The sequence below is a fragment of the Taeniopygia guttata genome, chromosome 20 (genome assembly GCF_048771995.1).
Source record: "Taeniopygia guttata chromosome 20, bTaeGut7.mat, whole genome shotgun sequence".
Classification (NCBI taxonomy): domain Eukaryota; kingdom Metazoa; phylum Chordata; class Aves; order Passeriformes; family Estrildidae; genus Taeniopygia; species Taeniopygia guttata.
The window spans coordinates 9,180,408-9,197,351 of record NC_133045.1 but is presented as its reverse complement, the minus strand read 5'-3'; the positions used below and the strand labels follow the sequence as shown (position 1 = coordinate 9,197,351).

The 16,944-nt window shown below is 49.4% G+C and overlaps 1 protein-coding gene across 2 annotated transcripts; it reads right to left on the bottom strand.

The window, feature by feature from the left end:
- Positions 1-1,293: 1,293 nt before the first annotated feature.
- On the bottom strand, positions 1,294-15,483 carry OPRL1 (opioid related nociceptin receptor 1). Of its 2 annotated transcripts, XM_012570307.5 has the most exons (5): positions 15,312-15,483; positions 14,795-15,067; positions 14,094-14,347; positions 5,162-5,517; positions 1,294-4,411 (listed from the first exon to the last, which is right to left on the bottom strand). In XM_012570307.5, exons 3-5 carry the CDS (start codon positions 14,318-14,320, stop codon positions 3,888-3,890), a joined length of 1,107 nt encoding a protein of 368 aa, XP_012425761.1. In that variant the 5' UTR covers positions 14,321-14,347; positions 14,795-15,067; positions 15,312-15,483; the 3' UTR covers positions 1,294-3,887. The 2 variants fall into 2 exon arrangements, with proteins under 2 accessions (XP_012425761.1, XP_030144410.3); XM_030288550.4 differs by lacking the exons at positions 14,795-15,067; positions 15,312-15,483 and adding an exon at positions 13,565-13,794 and having other exon boundaries at positions 14,094-14,227.
- Between the last annotated feature and the right edge of the window lie 1,461 nt (positions 15,484-16,944).

Below are 16,944 nucleotides of genomic sequence, written 5' to 3'. Positions count from 1 at the left end.
CTCATGAAAAACTTGGGAAAACAGACATGGCAACTGCTCAGCCTCAGGCAGAGCCTTCATCAGGGCAAGTCTCGAGCTTTGGAGCAGGGCACCACAAGGGCCCAGCACAGCTTTGTTCTTCCTGCAGTCGGGCTTTGTCCCACCTGCTGAAGTTGTCTCCAGCCCTGGGGCCCAGAGGCATTTGGAGCAGGGGAAAGGCTTTGTGGCTGCTATGGCTGTGGGCTTGGGGAGAGGGATTTCTGCTGGATACTCACCCAAAACAAAGGACCCCTGTCTGACCTGCAGCTCGGTCAAGGGTAACCCAGCCTGTCCCCAGCTGGAAGGGACACACAGGGGTCAGAGATGAGCTCCTGGCCTTGCGGAGAGCAACACCAAGAACCCCACCCTGTGCCTGAGTGTGTTGTCCATCCAAACCTCAATGAAAGGGTAAATTCTCCTTCTTATTTTTGCTGTAAAAAGTTGTACTTGGTGGTGAGTGTTGTTGGCTGAGGGAGAGGAAGGGAGATCTGGTTCTTGCAAAGCCAGATCTCTGCCCAGATTTACCAAGAGTCAAGGAGCTGCTTGGGGTAGAGCTCAGTCTCCAGCTCATCCATTCCTCAGCTTTTTCCATCACTTGAGTTCAGCCAACCAAGCAGAGAGAATATTTGCTATGTTAATAAATCCCACAATACTGAATAAAGCACTTTGGTTTATGGTTTTGCTGTAAGAACTCACCCCTGGATACTTATAATTAACTGAATTAGAAGAAAAATAAAGATTTCCTTTTTTTTTCTCACCAATTTACTTTTTCTTTCTTAAGAAGAAAATCACCACTGGTAATAAAAAACCCTTTCCTGATATTTACCTGCTTGGGTAGAAATATTGATCTCTGCAGAGAGAAAGCACTTTCCTTTTTGCACATCTCACTGTCTGATCCATCTTTCCTACAGAATATGGCCTTGGCTTTATTTTCAGAGCAGTTCTGCAATTTATTGTTCTCCCAGGCCACACCTAACCCCATAACTCCTGGGAATTGTGGGGAGAGGAGGTGGAAAGAGCTTCTTTCATCCTTCAGCAGAGTTCACCTCTAACAGCAGGCAGCTGCCTGCACTGCTGCCCTGCTACACATCACAGCTGCCCTCTGCAAGACCCAGGGACCCAATTTTCCAGCATTTTCACATCTTCTGTTCCTGTCTTAACTACAGACCAAGTTGTCTGTGTCACAAAAGTTCCCACTGGTCTCACTTAGAAGGGATGGGCTGAGACATTCCAAATCCACGCAGTGAAGTCTTCCAGATTATCATCCAAACCACATGGGGTTTAATTTTCCTTTATTAAAGCACACAAGTAGCCACCTAAATGTCATTTACACTGCAGCAGTTGTAAAAATCACACCAACACAACCACTTCCAAAGGGAATTACAGAGCCAGCACTAAAGGCATCCAGCTGACTGTGAGCCTGTAACTCCAGAGGCACAGTACAATAAGGTTTTGTTTTCAGGTGTTTGCTGCTCTTCTTATAACAAACTTCACTGAGCATTGAACAGAATGCCTAAACACATTCACTGCAAGGGCTGTGGAAATACCCAAAAGCTTGGTAAACACACATTTATTTAGTACTTGATTATGTAAGATCATTGCAGCATAGTCATTATAACAAAATCCATATTTAAAAAATGCCAAACACTTGAATATTTTTTTTTTCAGAGGACATAAATCTATTTAAAAACCCAGCCAAGAACAACAAAGGGAGTGTGGCTGTTCCTTGGCCAACCACTAATGAATGTTCTGCTGCTTCCTAAAGGTAGGAACATCCTGGCAGTCAGTTCCCAGCTTCAGCCCCAACCACTCCCAGACCCCATCAGACCATCCCACAGCTGAGGGCTGAGCAGAACCAAGGTCTCTCACTGCCCAATGCTGTTACCACCCACAAACACCCCACCTAACCCAGTTTTCCAAAGGTATGGATGCAGCTTGCCAGCAGCACAGTTCTCAAGGAGCTGTTCTTCACATGCCTGGGTTTATGTGGGATTTCCTGGTGAGGGCTCTGGGATTAACATCTACTACAAAGTGCTTAAAGTGCCCAGATTTCCTCCTCCCTCCAGACTGGTATGGGGAAGTGCTAATTGCAAAGTTTGCTCTGGCATACATCCAGATTCCCAATCAAATGTTAATCAGCATCAAAATCCTCCCAGCCTGAGCAGTTTACAAGGGATCTTGGTACTGGGACACGTGGGACACTGGAATTGTATCTATATTTTAAGCCCAACCATGAAGGAAACACTCTACATAGAAATATAATATTCAATTCCTTTGTACAGCATATAGAAAGAACATGACAGCATTAAAATATTGGCAAATCAATACATTAAAAATACAGAATCTCATAGATCAGAGCACAAGAAATACATTCACATTGGAATCTGTACAGTCCAGAGGACACTGCTGGTTCTCATGTTGGAATTGACCTCCCATGTCCAGGTGGAGGCTGGTGCTTTGCTCCCCCATCAGCACCACTGAACACCACTGCCCAGATTTCCTGGGGCTGTTGTGCTACAGGGACAACCCCAGCCTGCTGCTCTCTCCAGCACAGAGGGCACTCAAGTGGTGAAACTCTTTGGGGAAGCTTTTGTTATCAAGTGAAATGACAGGACATTTCATTTTCCACAAAGCTCTGGCCTACATTGGGAGAGGAAAAACAATCCGTGGTTGGCAAGAGGGGTGGTACCTGGGCAGCATCCCCCACATGCTTTCAGCATTGTGGGTCTCTTTTCAGTTAAAAACATAAAACAAACCACAGAACCCCAGGTTTTGTATGGTTTATGCCCCACTTATCCCCTGTGGAGTGGGTGGGACTGTTTTAGGCTAACTCCTCCCACCAGGAATGTCCATGTCTTCTGGAAGAGCTGCCATTCTGACTTTTCCAAAATGGCTTTTCCTATACAGAAATACAAGTGTCTATAGGCCACTTCAGTCCTTACTCCTCTCACCGAGGAAGTTGCCCAAGGCATACCTGGTAGGGTGAAATCCTACCATGTATCTGCACCTATTCCACTACAGACATGTATATATACAGACACATTCTGTCCATTATTACATTGGAAATACAGAATTAAAAAAAAAAAAAAAAAAAAAGTAGTAGCAGCATGTAAATGAGAAATTGTATTTATTTCCTCAGTCTTTTTTCTTCCTCCTCTTCGGAGCTACACCCTCAGTTCTGACAGTCCCTTCTCCCCACCCTGCTCCCCTCTGAGAGGGGGGGATTTCACTGCAGATCCCATCTGCAGGAGCTGGCGCTGTCCTTCCACGGCAGTTTGAATTTCTCTTCCTGTCAGCTCCCTCCTCTCCCTCCCTGCATCCTTCCCTGCGCGATGACTCATCCTGGAGATGATCTTGGGTTTTGTCTGATGGCTCCTGCCCACTTTGGCTGCAGCAAAGTCTGATTTCAGAGCGATGGCACAGGAGGAAAACCCGCACACGAGCGCCTGGTGAGCCAGGCAAGCTGTTAACATCTCCACCCAGGGAGGAAAAAAGCAATGCAAGAGTTCATACTCTGTCTGTCTCCCAGCAGCAGAAGTGTAAGACTCAAGAGCGATGCCAATTTTAAACCCTTAATTCCTAAACTCTCAATAATGTTGCAGACCCCCAGGGTTTTGCAGGAATCAGCGGGCTGATTTCAAACACGTTCCTTACTGCAGGATGCACTGGAATTAAAAATGCATCAAATGGGCTCACTTTCTCTGCATGCTCTTGCAGTATCCGGTTTTCCCAACCCCCAGAATTGTTTCCTTGTTTTCTCACCTCTCAGTTTTGGGGTCCTGCTAAAGGGCCGTTATCTGAGTCAGTTCTGACGTGGGGGTGGTCGGACTCTGCTGGGCGACAGCCACCATGGGGATTTCCATGCCTAGTCAGGCCGGATTGTTAGTCCCCTCCGAGTTCTTGCAGGCGTAGGCCACATCCTTGGCGATGCTGCACATCCTGTTGGACATCTGGAGCTCGGTCCTGAAGGCAGTGGGGAAGCAGAACTTCTTGAAGCACGCCTTGAAGTTCTCATCCAGGAAGGCGTAGAGCACGGGGTTCAGGCTGCTGTTGGCGTATCCCAGCGCGGTGCAGAAGCAGGAGATGGCCAGCTCCAGCTCGCTCTCGGCCTTGGCACCCAAGCACTGCACCAGCACAAAAATCTGGATGGGAGTCCAGCAAACGATGAAGACTGCCACCACCACCAGGACCATGCGGGTGATGCGCCTCAGGTTCCGGTCCTTCTCCTTGGAGCCTGAGAGGACACGGACGTTCTTGAGCCGCCTGATCATGAGGCTGTAGCAAATGGTGATGATCAACACAGGGATCATAAAGGAGAAGAGAAAGACGCAGATGCCAAACACTGGATCCCAGTAGTCCACGGGAGAAGGGAGCTTAATTAGACAATCAATCTCTGCAAGAGTGAAAAAATAAAATGGGAAGGGAGATCAGCAAATGCAGATCAAGCAGAAAAGCATCTGCACATTCAGATTAGTTTGGTTAGTTAGGTTAATGGCTGGACTTGATGATCTTAGAAGGCTTTTGAAACCAGAATCCTCATAAAACAGAAAAGCTGGACAGGACGAACATAGGTTGAACCAATATGGTTAATGCTACGTTCTCCATTTATTAGTGAGAAGATGGCAGTTTATATACACTTCAGTATAGTTTACAGTTTACAAAGGCACTCTCATTGGCAAGCTAACATTGTTTACCTTTGCCTTAAGGTGGCCAGGCTTTTCACACTGCAGCTCTACCCTAATGCACACTCAGATAGCTCATTATTTTGTAGTCACCTTAACATAATTTCTAACTGTGCCACAACTAATTTCTTACTGCGTCAAAGGCTTCCAGGCCCCACCAAGGCCGCTTACCAGGGCCCTAGTCTGAGGGGTAGCTCAATTCTCACTCGACTTAAATCATGCCCTCTCTCTCTCAGAAATTATGCAACAGGCTTTCCCAACCTACCATAACAATTCTATGTTTAATGTTCAATTCCTCACATAACAATTTCATGTTTAACACTAGAAAAGCAGCAGCAGTGATACAGAGAGGCAGGGGCAGAGTTAAGATGATTTGACATCAGAGACCTCTCCCCACTGATGAAACTGGCACCCCTGTCCCTGGGCTCTCCTGTCCCTCCCGTGGGTGCAGTTTCACTGACCATTGTTCTCGTTCTCCGCAGATCCCATCACCATGGCCGGGATGCCGAAGACAGAAGCCAGTGCCCAGATGCAAACATTGACCACCTTGGCCTTGTGGGGCGTGCGGATGTCCAGGGCTTTGATGGGGTGGCAGATGGCGATGTAGCGGTCCACGCTCATCATGGTCAGCGTGAAGGTGCTGGTGAACATGTTGTAGTAGTCAATGGAGATGGCAATCTTGCACAGGACATTGCCAAAGGGCCAGAAGCCCAGGAATGTGTCTGTTCCCTGGAAGGGCAAGGTCATCAGGCACAGGGTGTCAGCCAGAGCGAGGTTAAAGATGTAAATGTTGGTGGCTGTCTTCATCTTGGTGAATCTGAAATGCAGGAATGAGCAATGGTTAGAACTCCCACCTGACCACGATGGGTTAGACACTGAGCTTTACCAAAGTAGATTCTGCTGCTTTCAAAAGGAGAACCTTTCAACATCCCACAGGTTTATCAACGCAAAGTTCAGCCCATCTCCTACAACACCCCAAAATGGTCCCTCCACAGTTAGTTCCATGGGCAGGAGAATCATCCCCTCAGAATGCCAGTGAGCACCATGGAAGCCTGAGGCAAAAACCTCAGATGGTTTTTGTTGAAAAATTACTTCAATAAGGCCAACTTAAGATATCATTACCTATGGCTTCATTGTTAGAAGTATTGGTTGGTGAGAGCTTTAGCCAGCAAGCTGATTTGAAAGGTGCAGGGGTAAGTTGATCAGCCATTTGATATGGGCTTATAGCCAGAAAGCATGGCTAATGTGACCTGTCAAATCAAACAGGCAAAATGGCCAGCCCTGGCCAGCCAAAAACTGGTGAGGAGCTAGGTTTTAATCAGAAATCAAAATATATAATGGATCCTTCTAGAGAAAGGAGTAAAGTCACAAGTCAAACCCTAAGGATTTTTTTGTCATTTCAATCTTACTTTTACCACACAAACTGACTGTCCCAAAGGAAAAGTCACCTTGCTCTAATGGCAATGATGTCCTTTTCACACTTGGGAAATGATGCAGAGCCAGCTGTGATCACCTATCAGGGGGGACGTGCAGTGTCTGCAGAAACGGAAGCTCAACAGTGACTCTGTGACTGAATCTAACATTTCAGCTCCAGGGTATTCCTCTCATGGGCAGAATGAGAGCTCAAATAGGTATAATTTTAAAACCACAGCTCATCTATCATTTACTCTGCTAATGGTCTTAGCAGAAACGTGGCCAAAAATGGCAGACATGATGTTATTAACAGAGTGCAAGTTCATTTGAGGGTAACACTTCTACCCGTAAACTGCTGCCCTATTTTCAGCCTGATACCTGTTAAAATACTACAGGTTCTGATTTGACTTAAAGAGCTCTTTTTGCCAATTTGATACAGAACAGCAAGCCCACAACTTCCCTTCCAGGGCTGTGCCCTCCCCTGAGCTTCTTCAGCTCTTGATAAATTATTTGAATTCTTGGCAGGACATTATCACTGGCATATTCTGACCTCTGCTGGGACACATGATGACCTGGCTGTGTTTGCAAGAGCAGCAGAGAGGGGAGTCACAATCCAGACTATAAAGTCTATGTTTTTACCTGCCTTGGGGCACTAAGCTGAGCTTGTAAGAAAGCAAAACCAAATTATCTTATTTTTGACCCTAAAAGCCAAGTGAAGATTTTGGAGGCGAGCACTGAAGGAAACATTGTTGGAAATACTTTGAGGTCCCCACACAAGCCTGAGTAAAGCTTTTCCTGGCCCAGAAATCAATCACAAGTTCTTAGAAAGCCAGCCCAGACAAACTTACACAACCAAAAGCAGTAGAAGGAAAATATTGGTGCCTTTCCTTTTGTGATGGGATGAATGAGCAAAAGAATTTTGCAAATCCAACATAACCAGGCAGCTGCCAGGGCTTTATGCTTTGGGATTTCCTAAGAATTACAGCAGCCTCCAGTGCCCTGAACTCCAGAGGAGCATCTCAGGGTGGCCAAGTGCTCCTTTCCTGAATTCTTGCACTTGGCATAAACGCAGCAAAGCACAGGGGGATGAGGTGGTCTGTGAGTGGATCCATTCCCCCCTCCAGGTCAGCAGAGGGGGATTTCAATGAAGCAGTGAAATCACTGTTTTATCAGCTCTCACAAAAATAAGCAGTGTCAGCTCAGGCTTTAGGAAATTATTTGGTCACCCAGGATTGTGCTGGCAAAGGTCTCCTGAGAGCAGCAGCTTCTCCTGAGCACCACAGACCTGGCTGGGCTGGCTCAAGCTCCCCAAAGGTCAAGTTTGTTGCAGTCCAAACTTCCAGGAGGGCTGGAGCCAGAGACAATTCACCAACACGCTTCTAACCCTTTTTACTGACATTATAACTCAAGGGAATAACAATTTTGAGCAATGGTGAGCAACTTTACTGCAAAACAGTAAAAATTAAAGGTTGCTCCTGTTTTATTTCTTGTCATTGACCAGTGGGAGAAACAAGCAACAATTCACCCACCTCCAAGCCCCATCCAGCATCCATGGAGGACAAAGCTGCCTCCCTGCACACTCCTGTGTCCCCAGCAGTGAGAAGTTTGGGGCATCTCAGCCAGCCCTGAACTCAGGGTGTGCAGAGCAAATCTTCAGCTCCTTCCCACATCCCTCCAGCCCCACTGGCCCCACTCTTCCCAGACACTTCCCAGACTGAATTCAGAGTCCAAGTACAATTGCTCTGCCTGGCCCTGCAAAACCCTCAGTGCAAAAATCCCTGTCCTCTGCCTCCTTCCTCACCAGCTCCTGGAGGTGATGGCAGAGCCACCTTCCCCCGTCCCAGCACAGGACACTCTGAGGTGGCTGTCCCACCACTTCCTTCAACCCATCTTCCAATAGAATTTAAAGCTGATTTTGCACTCTTGAAAGGGGGTGTAATTAATTTGCACCTAATTAATTACTTCTACACCACTTTCTCTACATGCTGAGAGCCAGCAGCCATTGTCCCAGCCAACCAATGTTCCCAAACATTTCCAGAATGCTCAATACACAGAAAAATCAATCAATCACTTCTCTGTGGATTAACCTCTCTTTCTGAGAGTGTTTTTTCCCTTAATCTGCACAAAAAAAAAAAAAAAAAATAAAAATTAAACTCTCAGGCTTTAGGAGGCACCTCGGTCTCCTCCCCCACAGCACAAATCTGCTGCAGATAAACCTCTGGATTCCATGGAGGACATTAGTTCCCTGCTGGGCCACTTTTTGCACTCTGCCACAGAGGTAATTTCCTAATGGAGCCTCTCCCACAGGGCAGTGCTCAGTTCTCCATCCAGCTCCCCCTTCGTCACAACAGAAATCACTTTGCTCTGCTCTCCTGTTCCCTGGGATGCCAAAGCCTGAGAGGAATCCACTCAGCATTTATCTTCCCTCTCCTTTTGGGTATGTGGACCCTCTGCTAAGGGGAATACACGGTCTGGGAGAGGAGATTAAGGGCAGCTCATTAAGGGTGAGTAGGCAGGTAGGTAGGGAGGTAGGTAGAGTGACAGACACACCCTCGGGGCTTTAAGGACCTGCTCCTCACAAGAACAGATTCTGCCCCTGGCTGAGCCTCAGGGTGAGCTGCAGAGCTGTTGGCTTTGCATCTTTCCCTTTTCCACTCAGCCACAGCAAGGCTGCAGGGCAAGGGCTGGGGCTAAGGACCAGCTGGCTGCAGCAAACCACAACCCAAAATGGAGCTGCAGACACCAGGGGCAGAGGGACCAAAGCAAAGCCTGCAGTCCTGCAAAACCCTGAGTGTTATTTCCAGGAGCTCTCTGCCTCTTGGAGCCTCCTGATTTTGATATGTGTAGCTCCAGCTAATTAGGATGCAGACAGTGTTGTTCACCTTGAGCATCTCCCTCCATCCCCACCTCACACGCTGGCAGCAGTGCCAGCCTTTGCCCCCATGCCTGGACATGCTCCAGGAAGCAAAACAGAGCAGAAAAGGCTCAAAGAGGATCTTTACTGAGCTGCTCCCACCCTGTGATGGTGGAAATCAGCCCCAGTTCTCTCCCATCTCTGCTCCCAGCCCTCGGGTTGTGAAGCTGATATTTGATCTGGCACGTTCTGTCATGATTTGTGTCCCCTCAGCTGTCCACCCACACCATGCTCTCTGCATCCCTGCTGCTCTGATCACCATCCCAGAGCCCCCTCAGCCTGAAACTTCTGACCACTGCAAGATGATTTATTCTTAATGCTTCAACAGGCCCTGAAAAAAACACACAGAATTTGAGAACGACAAATTTAAATTAGTCTGGACTCTGAGGCCAGACACTACAGCAAAAGCAGCCACCAGAGCAGCACCTAAAAGCCTATAAATTACCCAGCAAGACAGGGACTGACTAGCAGGGGCTAGTAAGGGAATCTGCAGCCAACCAGGACAAGCACACACTTTGGGACAGATGATCTTCTTGTCCTTGAGTCTCACCCCTGTGTCTGGGGGACAGCGAGGAAAAACCAGCCCTGCCCTGCTGGTGCTCTGTGCAGACCACTGTGGATGGTGCTGCCATGCCAAGGGAGGAGGCTCTGTGGCTGCAAAGGCTTCAGCAGCTCACCCAGGGGCTCTCAGGGATGCTCCCACGTCCCTGAGCAGGTGCTTGGCCATCAGGAATGGTGCTCTGGTCTAAGGAGGGCATTCATCAGCATCCACCCTGCAGCAGGATGTTCTTATCCCTGCTCATGGGCCAGATCTGCCTCTGCTGACACCCAGAATGCTTCTGGGAATTGCCCAGTTTCTGAAAAACATTGGGAACCAAGTCCCATGTTAAACATCACAGAGTTACTACTGCACATGGGCAACTCCCTTTCACCCATCTCACCACAGCCAGGTGAAACAAAGAGCCCTTCAACACCCACTGGAGCTACAGGACCTGTGTTAGCAGGGGCCAGATGTGGCTATTATGGGTCATGTGGCTAAGCCCAGCTTACCTGAGCTGATGGGGACCCAGAAATCAGGGAGCTGCAGACCTGTCCTTTGCAGCCATTTCCACAGCAGGATCCCCTGCTGCTCATCTCACCATCCTCACCCAGCTCCACTCACTCTCCAGAGCAAAGAGCCCTTGGTTTGGGTTTCATTTCTCCATAAATAGCAATAATTTATGTGTATTTATTTTGTTTTTCAAGGAAAAACCAAGAGGCAGATCTGGAAACAACAAAAGTCTCAGATGGCCCCACTCCTGTCTCCTGGGTCCCCCCTGCATGAAGCACTCACTTCATTTCAGCTCTGAGACACACAGCTGGTCCAGACTTTTCCCTGAGAAAGCTTTCTATTAAGAAATCAGCATCTCTGAAATGTCATAGTTACCTTAATTTCCACCTTCTCACTACAGGCAGCTGCCCTCACCCCTGTTCTCAGGGACTGAGGCAGTTTTCAAGCAGAACAACGGCTGGCACAGCATCCCCAGGGAGGCTCATGGTTCAGGCACCTCCCCATCACATTCTTCTTCCTAAAGCTTCACCTGGAGGCACCAGATGAAAATGTAGGGGCCTGACAGCCTTAAACTGCCCAAAACATTGCTTAAAATGCTCTGAAAGGTGTTCTGCCAAAGAGAGAGCTGAGCATCCCCAGCAATTTGCCAGGCTCCCAACAGAGAGCTGCCATAGCAATGAGGAGTGCCCCAGAAATGAGGCAGCATTCCCAGGGGCGTTTGGACTGGTGGAATGGATTCCTCCAGATCCCCACTGCTGAGCATCACAGCAGCATGGTGGAGCTAGGGACAACGAGCTGCACCTTGTCCCCTCCCTGGGTCACCAAGGGTTGGCAGAGATTTGGGGCCTCTGTCACGCCCCTATAAGAACACCTGGGTCAGCCCCACCCCCAGGACCAAAAGTACAAAAATACACCCTCCTTCCCCTTTGCTTTCCTTCCTAAATGCAAAGATCTTCGGCAAGCAGCCTTGCAGGCTTCAGTTAATAGCTAGGAGGGATCTCAGCAGCCTGGTTTTCCTCAAACCCTCTGTTCAGCTCCTTGTTTCACATTCATTAAGAAGCAGAATAGGAAATATATGCAGAAGAGAGCAAACAGCAGAAGGAGGAGGGAGGGGAGGCATCGTCTCTGCTGGCGAGGAGCTCCAGGATGAGCCAGCAGAACAAAGCCACAGACGAGGCAGGTTCCCACAATAGGCCCTTCCCTGTCCAGGAAATCGTGTTCCTGACAAGAGCCCTTCTCCATCTTACCCAATTAGTGCTGCTCAGCACTGGAAGGGATTGGCATTCACATGATGACTGTCTCTATAAATTAATTGTTCCAAATGTTAAATCATTCCAAATACAATAGAGATGTAGGCTGGGCTCTGCATCAGAGGGGAAAGCCTAGAGGAGGCTTTGAATTTGTACTTTTGCGTGAAATACCGGGAGGTTTAAAACTTTTCCCTTGGTGCTGCAGAAAACTCATTCAGGAGGAACAAAAAAAAATGAGCTTTTCTGATGCCTCCAATTTCCTTGAGTGCTGGTATTAGAGTATTTTTTTTTCCCAACTCCCTCAAAAATGGGAAACAATTACTGTCTATAACACTACCAGTCTTTTTCTGGCAGGTAGTACACCAGTTTCCTATGGGCTGTGTAATATTTTAAAGCCTAGTTATCATTGCCGAAGCACAGAAAGAAAAAAAGCTTGTTGGGGTACACATTACCTACAGTGATAAGGGTGCAGCCCAGAGGGTTTGCTGATCATTTTTCCAATTATTTATCATTATAAACCCCTAAACCCTGTGTTGACTTACCAGCAACCAACTTCCAACCCACTGAAAACCAGATGCCATTCAAGACATGAAGCATCAAAGCTCTAATCTGAGGAGAAAAGCATGTGCTTGAGAAACTCATCAGCATCCTCCTTGTTTGGCCACAATTTGGCAGCTCTTCATCAATCTGTGCACGTGGCCTGGGTCAGGAGTTTGATACTGAGTCCAATTCACCCTCCTGACCTGAACAGACAGGGCAAGGAGAGAAGAATCCTGGGCAGAGCTCACCAGAAGTTGTTGCTCATCAACTCAAGGGTCATTGCCTTGGCTCTAACTCGGTGTTGGTCTCAGCTCAGTACTGAGCTCCCAGGGAACATGGCTGGGGAACAGCAGTCCCTACACGTGCTCTAGCTCAGCTATAACCTCCCCAGCACACACTTAATTTCTGAGTAAAGGGAAATAGGGAAATGGAAAAACCTGAGGGAGATTGGGGTGGCACCTGTCTTCAGTTTTCAGTTGTACAACAAGAGGACACACACAAAGAGTTGCATTCCATGGGAAATTCTAGTGCTAAATCCCTGAGTGCCATTTATCCAACTGGAAGGAAATACAGTCAAAAAGGAGTGGAGCAGAAGCCAGTATTTTTCATGGTTAGCCACAGCACAGGTACACCCTGCCCAGGACCCCAGTTTGGGACACTCATATTACTGGTGATGCTCCAGCCCCAGCCCTGGGCAGGGCCAGCAGGGTCCTGCTGTGCACATCCCACCAGGCCTTTGAAGACAGGGAGGAGATTTCTGCCAAGGCTCCTCCTTACACACATCAAGGCTCATGCACAGGGTAAGGACTCCCTTCCTCTGCTGCACACGAGCAGGCATTCCATGGCATCACCATCATCAGACAAGGGCTTCCAGCTCCAGAGCCTCACTACTCACACACTTACACACACCCACAAACTACTCCAGCAATTGCTACAACACTGAGCAAGAACTCAAGCTGTCCAGACATGGCACCAGTGTGCTGCAAAGCTCCTCTCTGCCTCTGCAGACTCCCCGGGACTAATGGGATCCCCTCTCAGTGCCATAAACTCCTCAGCTAAAAGATCACAGACAGGCAGCCTGATGAACAGACATGTCACTTTGCCCTTGGAGCAGAGATTCAGCCACTCTTCTGGTACCAAAGGCCTAATTTTACAGCATCTCCCCAGCCAAGTTGTAGTTATTCAGGGGAAAGATGCTCTGGAAGCAGTTGGGCTCCTGGCAGGAACACAGTGTCTGAATGCCTGCTAAATACTTTCCTCTTCTGTTGGAGGATTCAGCCTGTCTTTTCTGTGCTGGTAGAGTCCACCTGCACCAGGAATCTGCTCCAAGATGTGGATAAATGGAAGCTCCCCCCTTAACATGCAGGGTGCAAAGATCAGAAGGGGGATGCTGGGTTTAACATAATCACAGCCCTAAGAGCTGCACAAACTTATTCTGTACTTACAGGGTGAACAATGTTTCTGATCCCAGAACCAGAAGGGTTTGAACCATTCAAACAGAAGCAGACAGGGACACTCAAAATGCCAGCCATGGGCAGGGAGGATGGAGTGGTATATGCTCTGTGCTGTCCCTCTGCTAAGGTCCCCCCCACCCTCCTGACTTCAGCACAAGGAGCCAGAGAAGTTGCCCTCAACTCTGCAGCATCCTCTCACATCTTACTTAAGTCTGCAGGCTCCAAAGGGTTGGAAAACTTACATTTTTGACTTTTTTCTCCTGTAAGAGTAAAAGGAAGCTTCCCAGCAGGCTCTTTCCTTTGCAACAAGGTTCAGCTTTGGAAAGAGCCAGCTTCCAGATGGAGCAGCACCTGCAAACACAGCTGGGGTGCCGGACACAGCACAGGAAGGAGAGGTCCCATTAAGGAGCCAGCACACCCTGGCAGTGGAATGCTCCCAGCACATTGCCCTCCCCAGAGACATACAAGATCCCTAAAAAGACAAAAAAATTTAAAAAAAAAAATTTTTTGAGCAGATCTGCTCACTCCATTCCATTCTCTGGGTTAAACTTTAGGAGGCACCAGAGGGCAGCTGAAAACTGGCAGAAACCTTCATCACAGCCTAGGAAGGGAAAAAAAATAAAAAAAATAAAGCCAAAACAATAAAACAAGTGCCACATCATTACCTCGAAGCACGTCTCTAACCCCAGGGAAGCGCCTGGCTGGCAGGGATGGAGGGAGGGAAGGTCTGCCCCGCTCCCAGCCTCCCCGGGAGCCTCCCCGGTGTCCTACCTGACGATCACATACATGACGGAGCAGTTGCCCACCAGCCCCACAATGCACACGATGGAGTAGACGACCACGATGGTGATCTTGATGCTGAGCGGCAGGAAACCGTCCCCTGTGCTGTTGTTGAACCAGTTGCTGGGCAGAAAGCTCAGGTTGAGCATGGAGGAGTCGTTCAGCAGCTTCCTCAGGTCGGGGTCTTCAAAAATATGGGCAGAGAAGAGCGGGTCCATCCTGAAGCAGCAGCCTGCGCCAAGGACCTGGGGCAGCGAGAGACAGCTTTAAAATCCGCTGATAAAACGGGTGGCAGGGGACTGTAGCAAGGCAAGTGCACGAGAAACGCTGGGGAAGGGTGATTTATCACCAGGGAGAAGGATGATTTACTGCCACGGAACACAGCCCCCCTCCCCGGGAGCATTTTAATGGGATGCAACCCTGAGAGCCTGGCGCATCCCGAGCACACAGGGATCACGCATATCTCCACACCGCCGGCGCAGGGGACTGCACACATCATCCCTTCTCCCAGGGGCTGCATGTCCCCACCTGCCTCTCCCATCCCGCGCCTCGGTGAGTCCCCCACGGGCGGATTTGTGCCCCCAGACCTTCCACTGCCACTCGAGGGCTCCGGCACGACCCCAGCGGTCCGTACCACGCAAAAACAGCAGGAAAAGCCCGAAGTTGGCAATAAACCCCAGCCGGCTGCTTACCTGCGGCAGGTCCCCTCTAGCGCAGCTCCGGACCTGGCTCCGCTCCCCGCGGCCGCATCCAGCACCCCCGGGCCGGGGGATGGGGGGGACACGGGACAAAGCCGAGGGTTCTGCCGGTGGAGGAGGGGAAAGGGCTGCTCTGGCAGGCAGGGCTGCTGCCAGCGCAGGGGGCTGCACCCCGGAGCCCACGTTTTTAAGGAAAAGGGAGGGATGAGGGAGAGGGAGGGAGGACGGAGGGCGGCTGGGCAGAGCCAGGCTGCCGGGCTGCTCCCACTGCGTAAGAGAAAAGCGGGAGGGGGAAGGAGGAAAAGAGGTGGGGGGGGGGGAGGAAATGATAAATAACCAAACGCGGCAAAGGGAAGGCGAGCCCACACCTGCGAGCCACGGGCAGCGTCCTCCCCCCGCCCCGCGGGAGCTGCGGTGGCCTCCCCGTCCCACCCCCGGCACGGAGAGGGGGCACCAGCATCCCCCCACCTCCCCAAACCCACCCTGCCCCAGCCCCCGACCCCCAGCCTACCTGGGGTGGGCTCCCAGCGGGAGATGCTGGGAAGAAGGGAAGAATCGGGCAAGGCTACTGGGGAGATCGGGATTCGGGAAGCAGATTCCTCCCTCCTCTGCAATTGTGCAACCTGAGCGCTGTTCTAGCGCAGCAGCAGCGGAATGGGGAGTCTGACCTAGAAACTGGCAAAAAAAAATACAAGGAGGAATGAGAACTACGGGGAGAAAATTGTTATTATTTAGTATTCTTCTGGCAGCATTAACTAAAGGTCATTTTGGTAACCCAAACCATCCTGCACTCCTCATCTGAGTTAGATACTCCAGAAGCTGCAGTGGTAAATTCCTTACCTCAAGGTGGGGTGATCCACACAGAGCCCACAGGTACCTGCAGTTCCCAGCCTGGCTGTGGGACATTGACCCTGATAAACTCATTTCCCAGGAGCTGCAGAGTCCCCCAGGTAGGCCAGCCCCCAAAGAGGGGGCACAGAGGACTTTGGGACCCACTCCCAAAGTGGTTTGACTGCTGACTACCAGAGCCACCTGCTCTGGTGCCTCTGGTCATCTGCAGTGTTTCCCCAAAGATGCCATTTCCTGGGATTTTGGGGAAATTTCTCAGTGCTGGGGACATAAGCAGAGACACACACAGATCAGAGCAAATTCAGGGCACTCTTGCCCAAGAGGTGGAGAAAAAGAGGATGAGCTCTTGGGCAGCAAATGTTTTTTCTCTTCCCAACCCACAGCCAGCCCAACACAGAGCTCCTGGGCCCCAGCAGGCGGCCAGGGCTGCCCCTTTGTGCTCCAGCTCTCCTTTAATGCATACTTGGGGATATTTAGCACAAAAGCTGCACCTTCTTCACCAGGAACACAATGCTAAGGTATGGTGCTGCATGGCAATTTTCTTGAAAGCTTCAAGAGATCTCAGCTTTAACAGGGACAAGGGAAAAAAGCATGACCCAGAGTTCCAGCCCTCCTGCGGAACAGAACAGTCTCACTGCTTCAAAAATTGAGGTTTTGTCAGTCCATTAATGAGAGTGTGAAATAAATATTAGACCAGACATTACCTTAATTGTCAGTGGATTGATTTCCAAAGGCTGAAGCAAGGACAGCAGTAAATCAGTGCAAGAGCTCCCAGCTGGACAGCCCAGGAGCTGACGGGAAGAGTGTTTGCAAATTCAGCTCTGCTCCTCTCTGCTGGCTCTCACCCCAACAAGTGCCCTCAGCCCTTCCCGCACTCCTTTATGTTCATGCAGAGCAGCAAATACAGCAGGTTCACCTATTTATCTTGTGGTTTTCCTTCTGGCCTGAGATGTGTTTCAGAAAAGCTGCTGGAAAAGGGATCAGGAATGCTCTTTACTGACTTCCAAGATTTGTATCTGGGACAAATATCCTTCCAAAACTTCCCCTCACCCATCCCTCTAGCTGTTCCTCAGTGTTCATCCCTGCTCTCTTTGCATGGGGAAGAAAGCCCAGGATGGTCATGCTGCACCTTCAGTTCCAATCCTGCTGCTTCACATCATTTCACTCCAATTATAATTCAATAATGTGAGATCTGTACTTCCAGAATATCTCATGGGATCTTAACACATGCTCTTCTCAGGGTCCCCGGGGTGAGAGGAGGACAATCATCTCAAGAGCATGATTGCCTGATTTCT